Below are 15,000 nucleotides of genomic sequence, written 5' to 3'. Positions count from 1 at the left end.
TTGCAAATATTGCAAATATACCAATGTATATACTTTTTTGATTATACTTTTAAACACAATTTAATAAAAATTACTTTAAAAAAAATAAAATAAAGCGAATACTTAAACAACACAATATAACCCCAAGTAAATCAAACTTCTGTGAAATCAAACTGTCCACTTAGGAAGCAACACTGATTGACAATTAAATTTCACCTGCTGTTGTGCACATTCAACTTTGAACAGAACAAAGTATTCAATGAGAATATTTCTTTCGTCCAGGTCTAGGATGTGTTCTTTGAGAGTTCCCTTTATGTTTTCTATCGGATCTCCATACTGTACAAATAAAGGGGACGCGATGGCTCAGTGGCTAAGACACTGAGCTTTTCGATCAGAAAGGTCGGCAATTCAGCGGTTCGAATCCCTAGCACCACCTAATGGGGTGAGCTTCCATTACTTGTCCCAGTTTTTACCAACCTAGCAGTTCGAAAGCACGTAAAAAATGCAAGTGGAAAAATAGGGATCACTTTGGTGGGAAGGTAACAGCGTTCCATGCATCTTCGGCATTTAATTAAGCAAAGCACATGACCATGGATACGTATTTAGACAGTGCTGGCTCTTCAGTTTAAAAACAGAGATTAGCACCACCCCCTAGAGTAGGGAACAACTAGCACGTATATGTATAGGGAACCTTTACTTTTACTGTAGAAACAATGTTTTAAATAATAATTTCCAGTAAAACAAGACCTAAAAGCTATTGCTGAACTCTAAAAATATCAAACACATACACACACACACATTTATAATACTAGAGCAGTGTTTTTCAACCAGTGTGCCGCGAGACATGGTCAGGTGTGCCGCGAAGCTCAGAGAGAAAGAAAGCAAGAGAGAAAGAAAGCAAGAGAGAGAGAGAAAGAAAGCAAGAGAGAAAGAGCGAGAGAGCGAGAAAAAGAACTAAAGAGAAAGAAAGCAAGAGAGCGAGAAAGAACAAGAGAAAGAAAAAGAGAGGGAGAAAAAGAGAGAGAAAGAAAGCAAGAGAGAGAGAGAGAGAAAGAGAGGGAGGGAAGGAGAGAGAGAGAAAGACATAGAGGGACATAGGGAGGGAGAAAGAGAGCAAAAAAGAGAGGAAGGAAGAGAAAGAGGAAGGAAGGGAGAGAAAGAGGGAGGGAGAAAGAAATAGAGCGAAGGGGAGGAAGAGAGAGAATTTTTTTCTTCAAACTTTTTTTAGCCACCCCCCCCCCTCCCGCTCAATGTGCCCCAGGGTTTCGTAAATGTAAAAAATGTGCCGCGGCTCAAAAAAGGTTGAAAATCACTGTACTAGAGACTGATACTCAGACAGAATTACACATTTTGCCTTTCCCTTCTGGGGAAAATACTAAGAAATATAGCAGTAAATATTAATGACGCAGAACTTGTCAATTACTGATACAGATTTTCCCACCCCCACGATAGAAGAAAAATGGCAGAAAGCAGGCAATTTGCTTAGGTGTGGTGTGTTTGTTTTTAACCAAGGTGGCTCTACCGCTATGCGCTGGAGTAATTGTAGGTAGGAATGAAAACGCCATTAAAATCGCATAAAACCCAGGGCAGTGCACCGAACGGTTGTCGTAATCCCAACGCTATACTTTTGCCAAATGTCTCACTTTTTCCCTGAGTGCACACCTACCCCTTCTCATCAACCATGTCAAAAGGTTTCTTGAATTGCTCACGCTCAAGCCTTTAATAGAATGGTAGCAGCTACCTTGCCAAAAAGAAGGCTAATTGCAAAACCATGCTAGGTAAAATTATTCCTGTATTTTTTTTAAAAAAAGTGGGGGACTCACATTAGTTAAGGGGCACCTTCGAGGTTGGGAAAGTTGAAGTGGAGGGTTTAAAAAAAAACAAAAACCCTTCATCCTCATTTTTTAAATCTATATGAGTGGATAAATTTTACGTTTTGTTTTTTAAAACTGGTTCACTGCTGGCAAAGTGTTAGTAAATCCAGACGGGGATATCTCTGTAATCCAAGGATCCAGCTAAATTGCTAAATTGATGGATTGTCTGTCTGCCTGCCTGCCTGCCTGCCTGCCTACCTACCTACCTACCTACCTACCTACCTATCATCTATCTCTATATCTATCTATCTATCTATCTATCATCTATCTCTATATCTATCTATCTATCTATCTATCTATCTATCATCTATCTCTATTTATCTATCCATCTATCTATCATCTCTATTTATCTATCTATCTATCATTTATCTCTATCTATCTATCTATCTATCAACTCTACCTATCTATCATCTATCTCTCTATCTATCTATCTATCTATCTATCTGATAGATAGATAGATAGATAGAGATGATAGATAGATAGATAGAGATAGATGATAGATAGATAGAGATAGATGATAGATAGATAGATAGATGATAGATAGATAGATAGAGATGATAGATAGATAGATAGATAGATAGATAGATAGATAGAGATAGATAGATGATTGATAGATAGATAGATAGATAGATAGAGATAAATAGATAGATAGAGATAGATGATAGATAGATAGATAGAGATACATAGATAGATGATAGATAGATAGATAGATAGAGAGAGAGAGAGAGAGAGAGAGATAGAGATAGATGATTGATAGATAGATAGATAGAGATAGAGAGATAGAGAGAGAGATAGAGATAGATAGATAGATAGATAGATAGATAGAGATAGAGATAGATGATTGATTGATTGATAGATAGATAGATAGATAGATAGATAGAGATGATAGATAGATAGATAGATAGATAGATAGAGATAGATAGATAGATAGAGATGATAGATAGATAGATAGATAGATAGAGATAGATAGATAGATAGAGATAGAGAGAGAGAGATAGAGAGAGATAGAGATAGATAGATAGATAGATAGATAGATAGATAGATAGATAGAGATAGATGATTGATTGATAGATAGATAGATAGAGATGATAGATAGATAGATAGATAGATAGAGAGATAGAGATAGATAGATAGATAGATAGAGATAGATAGATAGATAGATAGATAGATAGATAGATAGATAGATAGATAGATAGATAGCCCATACCTCTTCACAGCATTTTGCTAACCAGATATCAGTCTTGGTTACAAGAGATTTGGTTGGCACAAAACGTTATAGCGTGCTGATTTGTTTGGCGTGCTGCAATATGGCAGCCCACAAAAGAAAAACACAGCTTATTTTTCACCAACAAATCATAACTGGAAATCATTATCCTTGCTTTTTTAAAAAACGTAGCGGGTTCCTTAGGTCTGGAGCCAGAATCCTGGATTACTCCTAGCTTGTTTTTTTTACTTCTTCATCCATTTCTTCTGGGAATTGGCTGAAGAAATCCAGAGACAATGTCAAGAATAGTGCCGGCTTGCTTTGGATTCGTTACACAAACTCTTATCTTGACATAAAGTTAAGTGAAAAGATAAGCCAGTGTGGCACAAAGTTACTTCTCATATTCTGAGAAGTGACAGCAAAAGAGGGGGGTGCCAACGTGGAGAATTTGTCCTTTGACTTAGCCCATTACAGAGCAATCGATCCACTTGTCATAATTAATAATGCCTTGGCCTCAACAATCGAATGAAAACTATGTGACTTGAGTAAACAGGGACCAAATTTTAGTAGAAGGGCAATCACCCTTGGGGGGAAATGGTATGACCTTGGACAAGGACAGGCAAAGTTGGCTCTTCTATGATTTGTGGACTTCAACTCCCAGAATTCCTGAACCAATTATGCTAGCTCAGGAATTCTGGGAGTTGAAGTCCACGTGTCATAGAAGAGCCAACTTTGCCTACCCTTTACTTTGGATCAAAGGTGTGAACTCATCTCCAACCCATTGCAACCCCATAGGCAACGTTCTTCCAGGCCTTTTCTGCCCTCCACCATTCGCCGGATTCCATTTAAGTTCACGTCGATTTCTTTAGTGACTCCATCCAGCCACCTCCTTCTCTGTCGTCCCCTTCTTCTTTTGCCTTCAATCTTTCCCAGCATCAGGCTCTTCTATGGTGAGTCCCTCCTTCTCATTAGGCGTTTGAGTTTCATTTTCAGCATCTGGCCTTCTAGGGACCAAAAGCTAATGTACAGCCATATCCTTCTAAAAAATATTGCTCTCCCTTCCTTCTTCCCCATGGGAGCTATTAAAGCCTCCATAAATTTTAACTCTATTGTTGACATGTTCCTTAGAAATTAGAAACATAGAAACATAGAAGACTGACGGCAGAAAAAGACCTCATGGTCCATCTAGTCTGCCCTTATACTATTTCCTGTATTTTATCTTACAATGGATATATGTTTATCCCAGGCATGTTTAAATTCAGTTACTGTGGATTTACCAACCACGTCTGCTGGAAGTTTGTTCCCAGGATCTACTACTCTTTCAGTGAAATAATATTTTCTCACGTTGCTTTTGATCTTTCCCCCAACTAACTTCAGAGTGTTTCCCCTTGTTCTTGTGTTCACTTTCCTATTAAAAACACTTCCCTCCTGGACCTTATTTAACCCTTTAACATATTTAAATGTTTCGATCCTGTCCCCCCTTTTCCTTCTGTCCTCCAGACTATACAGATGGAGTTCATTAAGTCTTTCCTGATACGTTTTATGCCTAAGACCTTCCACCATTCTTGTAGCCCGTCTTTGGACCCGTTCAATTTTGCAAATATCTTTTTGTAGGTGAGGTCTCCAGAGCTGAATGCAGTATTCCAAATGGGGACTCACTAGCGCTCTATACAGCGGGATCACAATCTCCCTCTTCCTGCTTGTTATACCTCTAGCTATGCAGCCAAGCATCCTACTTGCTTTTCCTACTGCCCAACCACACTGCTCACCCATTTTGAGACTTTCAGAAATCACTACCCCTAAATCCTTCTCTTCTGAAGTTTTTGCTAACACAGAACTGCCAATGCAATACTCAGATTGAGGATTCCTTTTCCCCAAGTGCATTATTTTACATTTGGAAACATTAAACTGCAGTTTCCATTGCTTTGACCATTCTGGCGGGAAACTTGAATTATCTTCAGAAACTTGAATTATCTTCAATCAGCAAGTGCTTCTTGCTGCTCATTCATCAGCTCTATAAAAACACTTATTTTAGAGTCCAGTGTAAGCTGGGGGGGGGGGGGGGGCTTCTCCCAGGAGGAATTCCACCCAGAAAGAAATGAAACACTTTAACACCTTCATTCTTCCATTAACTCTGGTTAAATAGACCATTGAACAAGCTGTCTAGCCCCTCGTGGTCTCCAAAAGGACTTTGCATATTTTACTGTACAAATGTTGCAGCCATCAAGTCTCCAATTCCACTGGGAGGAGGGGACATATTTGTACTAACTAAGCAGAAGAACTAGATGTTAGTTTTGATAGCTAACATCTTAGTTATATGTTAGCTATTAAAAGTAATTGGGGTTTATTTTGGGGGAAAGAAGGGAGGGAGGGAAGGAGGGAAGGAGAGAAGGAAGGAAGGAAGGGAAGAAGGAAGGAAGGAAGGAAAGAAGGCAGGAAGGCAGGAAGGCAGGAAGGAAGGAAGGAAGGAAGGAAGGCAGGAAGGAAGGAAGGAAGGAAGGAAGGCAGGAAGGAAAGAAGGCAGGAAGGCAGGCAGGAAAGAAGGCAGGCAGGAAAGAAGGAAGGAAGGCAGGAAGGAAGGAAGGAAGGAAGGGAAGAAGGAAGGAAGGAAAGAAGGAAGGCAGAAAGGCAGGAAGGCAGGAAGGAAGGAAGAAAGGCAGGAAGGAAGGAAGGCAGGAAGGAAGGAAGGAAAGAAGGCAGGAAGGCAGGAAGGCAGGCAGGAAAGAAGGAAGGAAAGAAGGAAGGAAGGAAGGAAGGAAGGAAGGAAGGAAGGAAGGAAGGAAGGAGTTGCTGTCACATTAATGTTTATTTGCACTAGAGGGGATATCACTGGTTGCGTCGACGAGCTCTTGACCAAGCTACTTCCCCAATCCCCAAAACTCAAGAAATCCAAATATGTTCCCATTGAACTCCAGGAAGGCTGGAAATAGATCAGTCTAAATATTTGCATTCTTGCAATTCACAAAAGAGTTTCAAAAGTAATATTTGGTCATAACAATAAAGAACCTCTCTTTTAAGCAGCAGCCAAGGTTGCTCTGCGTATCTGTGACTATGGTTGCGTCACAAAAGTTCAACAAATTCAGATTTTCCTCTCTTAACTTTGGGATCAATACAAAAGTGAAGATTCCTACTGTATTCTTTTTTATTTATTTATTGGATTTCTATGCTGCCCCTCTCCAAGGACTCGGGGTGGCTCACAACATATAAAATACACAGTATACCATATCTTGAATCCAATTAACTAATAAAAAATCTAAAAACCCCAAAAAACATGCGAGAAAAAACAATCATTCCATTCATTCCACATTTTCTCAACACTTTCATTGGCCAGGGGGCAAGATCTAATGGTCCCAGGCCTGGCGGCATAGATTTTATTTATTATTATTTATTAATTAGATTTGTATGCCGCCCCTCTCTGTAGACTCGGGGCGGCTAACAACAGTAAAAAGACAATATGAACAAATCTAATATTAAAAGTAATGTAAAAAAAACCCCAATTTAAGAAACCAATCATACATACAGACATACCATGCATACATTTTATAAGCCTAGGGGGAAGGGAATATCTCAGTTCCCCCATGCCTGACAACAGAGGTGGGTTTTAAGGAGCTTACGAAAGGCAAGGTGGGTGGGGGCAACTCTGATATCTGGGGGGAGTCTGTCTTCAGACTCTTGTGGAAGGCGAGGAGGGTGGGGGCAGTACAAATCTTCAGGGGAGCTGATTCCAGAGGGCCGGGGCCGCCACAGAGAAGGCTCTCACCCTAGGCCCCACCAAACGACGTTGTCTAGTTGACGGGACCTGGAGAAGGCCGACTCTGTGGGACCTGACCCCACGAATCTGGGATTCATGCGGCAGAAGGCAGTCCCGGAGGTATTCTGGTCCCATGCCATATAGGGCTTTATAGGTCATAACCAACACTTTGAATTGAGTCCAGAAACCAATTGATGAGCCGGGGTGGCGCAGCAGGTAGAGTGCTGTACTGCAGGCCACTGAAGCTGACTTGTAGATCTGAAGGTCAGCAGTTCAAATCTCATCACTGGCAGAGATGGGTCTTAAGAACCTTATGAAAGGCAAGGAGGGTGGGGGCAGTTCTAATCTCCGGGGGGAGCTGGTTCCAGAGGGTCGGGGCCGCCACAGAGAAGGCTCTTCTCTTGGGTCCCGCCAAACGACATTGTTTAGTCGACGGGACCCGGAGAAGGCCAACTATGGTTGCCGTCTTCATTTTTACTAACTAGCTACCTTCACAGATACCGCTGAAAACCGAGTTGCAAAAAATGCCGTACCTGACATATTCCACTGATGCACATATCCAAGGACTTGGCATTGCAGCGGGTGCCATCCAGAACTTTGGGAGCAAGCTCGACGATCAGCGGTCTCCCCAAAGCTTGACATTTCAAGGCGCATGGAGAGATCGAGTCATCAAAGATGGGGATCCACTCATAAAAGTGACCTTGGTACTTGACATCGTTGTAGGCTGAGCACTGCTGGGCACGGAAGTCACCAGATTCTGCAGGGCAGTCCTGGAAAAAAGTGACGGGGTATTATTATTATTATTATTGTTGTTGTTGTTGTTGTTGTTGTTGTTGTTGTTATTATTTTCTAATAAAAAAATTACTACAGTGGTACCTCTACTTACGAACTTAATTTGTTCTGTGACCAGATTCTTAAGTAGGAAAGTTTGTAAGAAGAAGCGATTTTTCCCATAGGAATCAATGTAAAAGCAAATAATGTGTGCAATTGGAGAAACCACAGGGAGGGTGGAGGTCCTGTTTCCTCCCAGGAGAATCCTAGAGAGGCCCCATGGAAGCTTCTCCACACCTTTTCCGGCCCTGTTTCCTCCCAGGAGATTCCTAGAGAGGCCCCACGGAGGCTTCTTCCCACTTTTTCTGGCCCTGTTTCCTCCCAGGAGATTCCTAGAGAGGCCCCACGGAGGCTTCTCCCTGCCTTTTCCGGTTACATTTTCAGAGCCTCGGATTTGTAAGTAGAAAATGGCTCTTGAGAAGAGGCAAAAACCATAGGGAGGGGGTAGTCATCAAGTAGGATGGAGGGAGGGAGGGAAGGAAGGAAGGAAGGAAGGAAGGTAGCAATGGTACTTAGACCTATATACTGCTTCACACTGCTTTACAGACCTCTGCTAAGTGGTTTTCAGATTCAGCCTCTTGCCCCCAACAAACTGGGTCCTCGTTTTACCCACTTTGGATGGTTGGAAGGCTGAGTCAACCGAAAGCCTGATGAGATTTGCGCTGCCAAATTGCAGGCAGTCAACAATCAGCAGAAGTAGCCTGCAGTACTGCACTCTAACCACTGCACCACTGTGGCACATGGTACCCATCTCAGATCCATACCAACAGCAGGGAATATAAACAAATGAGCACGTATGTGGCGCCTCTACGTACGGCCATGTTTTCTCTAGATAGGCAGAGATACAGATGTACATGGATATGTGCACACAAACAATTAATTGCTCATATTTATAGGCTGCCAAGACCCTAAAATTACACATGGAAGCCAAATCATGTTGGCGAGAATACAGTTGGCTTCCCCACACAGAAAAACATACAATTTATATGGAAATGGTCTAAACAATCCCCCCCCCACCGCTTCCAATGAATAGGACCCATAAGGATTATCTTAAACACTTCCATGTGCAAATCACAGAAGCAGAAATGAAAACACAAAACATGGAGGCTTAAGGAAGACTGAAAAATGTCACAATTTACAAGGAACAGCTTGTGCAGATCGTTGTCCTGGGAGACAGATAAAAATATTTTCACCCAGATACCGTGTTTCCGTGAAAATAAGACCCTGTCTTATATTAATTTTTGCTCCAAAAGTTGTGCTACGTCTTATTTTCGGGGGGTGCCTTATATTTCTCAAATAAGACAAATTCACAGGCAGAAAAGCTGACACCCCCAAAGAAAGTGTACCGTACGGTACACTGATTACGGTACGGTACCTGTCAGTATGGCACCTACACACACAAACAACGGCACTTATATGGTACAACAGTATACTCCCGCTATTGCAGCTTCCGGCCACCAGAGGAGCTACAGTCTACGCACTGTAGTGGAGACTGTAATGGCGGTGAGACAGCAGCAGACTGTGTCTTCTGTACTGGACGGTACAAAGCGATGGAAGGGGCCAGCAGGGGACGCCACATTATTACGGTACCGCTGTGAACAGCTTTGAATGGTACCGTATGTTTTTCCACCGTACCGTATGTAAACTTGACAACGCCTTATTTTCGGGGGGTGCCTTATATTAGCAAATTCTGCAAAACCTCTGACATGCCTTACTTTCGGGGTACGTCTTATTTTCGGGAAAACAGGGTAGTAGTTTCTATTTTCAAACTAAGCAGGTGAACAGCACAGGTTAGGTCAATTTTTGATTGTGGTCTCAGACCAAAACAAGAAATATATCCAAAAGTGATGTATCAGCACCTATAAAACAGCCTAGCTTACAAAACTGGTAAAGCAAAATTAAAACACAGTTATAAAATAGATTGATGAGGCAAGTGAGTGGAATGAAAAGAGAAGCCATCTAAGACGAGGCTATAAAATGAGATAATATGTAAAGTTACATAAAATATCCCTAGGCAGCAGGAATTTGAGCTGTCGAAATTTTGACCGATCTTAACATGCTGATAGGCAAAATCCAGCCACGCACACTGTAATAAATTGTAGTTTATTATATGGTAGAACCGAGGCGGTGCAGTGGTTAGAATGCAGTACGGCAGGCTACTTCTGCTCACTGCCGGTTGTCTGAAATTTGGCAGTTCAAATCTCACCAGGCTCAAGGTTGATTCAGCCTTCCATCCTTCCAAGGTGGGTAAAATGAGAACCCAGATTGTTGGGGGCAAAGTGCCAACTTTGTAAAGCATTGTAAAGTGGTATATACTTCTGCCATATGAGTCCCAGTGACTGGTTAGGTCCCACAGAGTTGGCTTTCTCCAGGTCCCGTGAGCCAGACAATGTCGCTTGGCAGAGCCTAGGGGAAGAGCCTTCTCTGTGGGGCCCCCGGCTCTCCAGAATCAGCTCCCCCCAGAGATTTGCACTGCCCCCACCCTCCTTGCCTTCTGTAAGAGTCTAAAGACTCACCTATGTCACCAGGCTTGGGGCAATTAAGTCTCAGGCTCAGCCCCCTGACCAATGAAATGAGATACATGTTGTATGATTGAATCGGTATGATTGTTTTTTAAATATTGGATTTACAGGTTGTAATTTTAAATTTAATTGGATTTGCCTTCTGTGTTGTATTGCTATATTATATGCTGTGAGCCGCCCCGAGTCCTCGGAGAAGGGCGGCATACAAATCTCATAGATAGATAGATAGATAGATAGATAGATAGATAGATAGATAGATAGATAGATAGATAGATAGATAGATAGATAGATAGACAGATAGATAGATAGATAGATAGAGATAGATGATAGATAGATAGATAGATAGATAGATAGATAAGATAGATAGATAGATAGATAGATAGATAGATGATAGATAGATAGATGATAGATAGATAGATGATAGATAGATGATACATAGATGATACATAGATGATAGATGATAGATGATAGATAGATAGATAGATAGATAGATAGATAGATAGATAGAGATAGATAGATAGAGATAGATAGATAGATAGATAGATAGATGATAGATAGATAGATAAGATAGATAGATAGATAGATAGATGATACATAGACGATACATAGATGATAGATGATAGATGATAGATGATAGATGATAGATAGATAGATAGATAGATAGAGATAGATGATAGATAGATAGATAGATAGATAGATAAGATAGATAGATAGATAGATAGATAGATGATAGATAGATAGATGATAGATAGATAGATGATAGATAGATGATAGATAGATGATACATAGATGATAGATGATAGATGATAGATAGATAGATAGATAGATAGAGATAGATAGATAGAGATAGATAGATAGATAGATAGATGATACATAGACGATACATAGATGATAGATGATAGATGATAGATGATAGATGATAGATAGATAGATGATAGATAGATAGATAGATAGATAGATAGATAGATAGATAGATAGATAGGCAGGCAGGCAGGCAGGCAGGCAGGCAGGCAGGCAGGCAGGCAGGCAGGCAGGCAGGCAGGCAGGCAGGCAGTGCTATTGCTATTGCTAATTTGTCTAAATGTAGCAAAGCTCAATTAAAGAAGATAGGAGAAACAATAGCTGAGGCCAAGGGAGGCATTCGGGCTGAAACAATTGTGCAATTTTGACTTAAATCACACCTACAAGTGTACAGAACTGACTGTGCACTGCCATAACCTGTTTTGAATGAAGCGTACGCATTTTTAAATGTACATTCAGCAATGCAAAATGAAATTGAGCAAGACAGATCTTATTTACGAAAGAAGAAGCCATTGCGAATTATAGCAAATATTCAAGATATTTTCCACCATGTGTTGGACTTAAGTCACCCATGGGTGTGTTCCTCCAATTAAGGACAGAAATTTGCTCTGTTATGTTGCTCGCACATCATAAAACTCCTCCAAGGAAGGGTGGAGAAAATTGGAGCAATTCAAAGGGGGAAAAAATTAACAAGTTTCTTGTTGTCTTGCCAAAGTTGATTGTCACTTCTTGAATGCAAAGATAGCAGAGGTAGTCCGCATTTAACAATTACAATTGGGACTGGCAACCCGGTTGTTAAGTAAATCAGTTGTTAAGTGAAGCCATGGTTGTACTTATGTTCTTACTTCCGCTTTCCTTTACTTTATAGACCTGCAGTGGTGGTCAATGCAAAGTCTGGTTGTAGAGTTACGCTTTCATCACTGTCATAACTTCAAAGGCTCTCTAAATAAAATGGTCGTTAAACGAGAACGACCTGTATACAGTTGCACCATGGGAAAAATCAGCAGGATGCAGACGGGAGAATTTCTTTGTGACGGGGCAAATAATAACAAATAAAATTTCTACAACTTGGTTATGTGACCCACATTTTCTTTCTTTTTTTCCTTTTTTTGGGTATAAATGTTTTATTTTTTCTCCCCCATCCTTACAAACATACAGAAATCACATACTGTACCTCCAAATTTCAATACGTTACAATATAGTATCAATCACCAAATTCTTAATTAAAATTAAAATTCTTAATTTATATCTATTTTGTTTCAGTATACCTTATTTATCTTGTTTTATCTCCTTTGCTAATTGTATCATCTGGATTTCAAATATTGTTTTCTGTTCTCATTCATAGAAACATAGAAACATAGAAGACTGACGGCAGAAAAAGACCTCATGGTCCGTCTAGTCTGCCCTTATACTATTTCCTGTATTTTATCTTACAATGGATATATGTTTATCCCAGGCATGTTTAAATTCAGTTACTGTGGATTTACCAACCACGTCTGCTGGAAGCTCAACACACTATTAGTTATCAAAATTTCTATTGGCTATTTGCTTTTTTCCTAGTAAATCCATGCCCTAGAGAGACTCACATTTTCTTGTTCTTCTAACTTTACCTTGGCACTATTCTATCTCCTTAATTGCTGTATGTACAGTGGTACCTCTACCTAAGAATGCCTCTACTTACAAACTTTTCTAGATAAGAACCGGGTGTAAAAGATTTTTTTTGCCTCTTTTCAAGAAACATTTTCCACTTACAAATCCAAATTTCCGAAACTGTAACCGGAAAAGGCAGGGAGAAGCCTCCGTGGGGCCTCTCTAGGAATCTCCTGGGAACAAACAGGGCTGGAAAAGGTGGAGAGAAGCCTCCGTGGGGCCTGTCTAGGAATCTCCTAGGAGGAAACAAGGCCTCCACCCTCCCAATCGCACGCATTATTTGCTTTTACATTGATTCCAATGGGAAAAATTACTTCTTCTTACTAACCTTTCTACTTAAGAACCTGGTCACGGAATGAATTAAGTTCATAAGTAGAGGTACCACTCTATCTGGTCTTCTGTGTAGTCTCTTCAATGGCTTGGATCAGTTCTTGTGGTTTACAGGCTTAACCTACTGCAGAGATGTCACAATCATTTTTCCCCCTTCAAGCTTCAATCAATCATACATTCCTGATCCCGCCTTCAGATTCCTTCTTTGGCACGGGATCTGATTCGGACCCTCTTGATTCTGTGCACATTTTGGCTTTTAGACCTTTCCATGGAAACACGCAGCAAGAAAGGATGTGAACAGCCGACAGCGGAACATCTACCCCAAGTTAAGAAAACTTGGGGAAAGATGCGAGAGACGATCCACAGATCCTCTAGGAAACAATTTTGCCTCGGATGACAAGATTCCGCAGCCAGTTTAGTTGACGCCCTTGCACTTAACAAAAAGGCAGGGAGATCGTTTCCAGATCTTTGACAAAAAAAACTATGAGTTTTGCTCCAAAAAGAGAAGCTGTACGCAAACACTCACTACAGATCTTACACAATGGGGAGAAAATTCCATCTGTCCGTCCATTACCCTGGGGGGGGGAATTATTGACCCCCTCAGAGAGGGTTCACAACTTGGGTGTCCTCCTCGATCCACAGCTCACATTAGAGAAACATCTTTCAGCTGTGGCGAGGGGGGCGTTTGCCCAGGTTCGCCTGGTGCACCAGTTGTGGCCCTATTTGGACCGGGAGTCACTGCTCACAGTCACTCATGCCCTCATCACCTCGAGGCTCGACTACTGTAATGCTCTCTACATGGGGCTACCTTTGAAAAGTGTTCGGAAACTTCAGATCGTGCAGAATGCAGCTGCGAGAGCTATCATGGGCTTTCCTAAATATGCTCATGTCACACCAACACTCCGCAGTCTGCATTGGTTGCCGATCAGTTTCCGGTCACAATTCAAAGTGTTGGTTATGACCTATAAAGCCCTTCATGGCACCGGACCAGAATATCTCTGGGACCGCCTTCTGCCGCACGAATCCCAGCGACCAGTTAGGTCCCACAGAGTTGGCCTTCTCGGGGTCCCGTCAACTAAACAATGTCGTTTGGCGGGACCCAGGGGAAGAGCCTTCTCTGTGGCGGCCCCGACCCTTTGGAACCAACTCCCCCCAGATATCAGAGTTGCCCCCACCCTCCTTGCCTTTCGTAAAGTTCTTAAGACCCATCTCTGTCGTCAGGCATGGGGGAACTGACACATCTCCCCCGGGCCTATACAGTTTATACATGGAATGTTTGTGGGTGTGTTTGCTTTTAATAAAGGGTTTTTTAGTGTTTTTTAAATTATTAGATTTGTTTTTTATATTGTTCTTGTTATTGTTGTGAGCCGCCCCGAGTCTACGGAGAGGGGTGGCATACAAAACTAATAAGTAAGTAAGTAAGTAAGTAAGTAAGTAAGTAAGTAAGTAAGTAAGTAAGTAAGTAAGTAAATAAATATTTATATGCCGCCCTGAGTTTGTGGAGAGGGGCGGCATATAAATCCAATAAATCTAAATCTAATCTAATCTAATCTAATCTAATCTAATCTAATCTAATCTAATCTAATCTAAATAAATAAATAAATAAATAAATAAATAAATAAATAAATAAATAAATAAATAAATAAATAAATAAATAAATAAATAAAAAATAAATAAAAATAAATAAAAAAAAACCAATTAGATTGATAAAATGCAAAGAAGAAAAACAGTAGAATACGTGTTTTTTAAAATGTGCAAATAGTTGCTCATCACAAGAAATGAGGAATTACAGTTTCCATCCTTGGCATACCTATTTAACCTTTCCCTCTTTCTAAGTGCCTGCTAGAGATGTTATTTTGGACGCCAGGAGCAACAAACTTGGGCTTACCACAGGTTTCGAAGTCCAAAATTCAAGAGAAGATAAACTCAAAGTCAAAGCAAGCTATATTAGTCCTGGGGTCACTTGTACAATCTTCTGACAAGCTAAGTTGATGGGGAAGCTAGATTTATGGAACAATCATGTTACTAACTTAATAATTGCAGTGATTCACTTAATTG

At 40.8% G+C, this 15,000-nt stretch overlaps 1 protein-coding gene across 1 annotated transcript in view; it reads right to left on the bottom strand.

Moving 5' to 3' along the window:
- Positions 1-15,000, bottom strand: part of LOC139172808 (ADAMTS-like protein 3) — a 183,230-nt gene that overhangs the window by 59,433 nt on the left and 108,797 nt on the right. Inside the window, exon 6 of the mRNA XM_070762031.1 lies at positions 7,342-7,578. Within this exon, the coding sequence (XP_070618132.1) occupies positions 7,342-7,578 (237 nt within the window). The remainder of the gene's footprint in view (positions 1-7,341; positions 7,579-15,000) is intronic.

Source organism: Erythrolamprus reginae, chromosome 10 (assembly GCF_031021105.1).
Source record: "Erythrolamprus reginae isolate rEryReg1 chromosome 10, rEryReg1.hap1, whole genome shotgun sequence".
Classification (NCBI taxonomy): Eukaryota; Metazoa; Chordata; class Lepidosauria; order Squamata; family Dipsadidae; genus Erythrolamprus; species Erythrolamprus reginae.
Note: the sequence above shows the minus strand (reverse complement) of the source record. Positions and strands in the feature narration are given on the sequence as shown.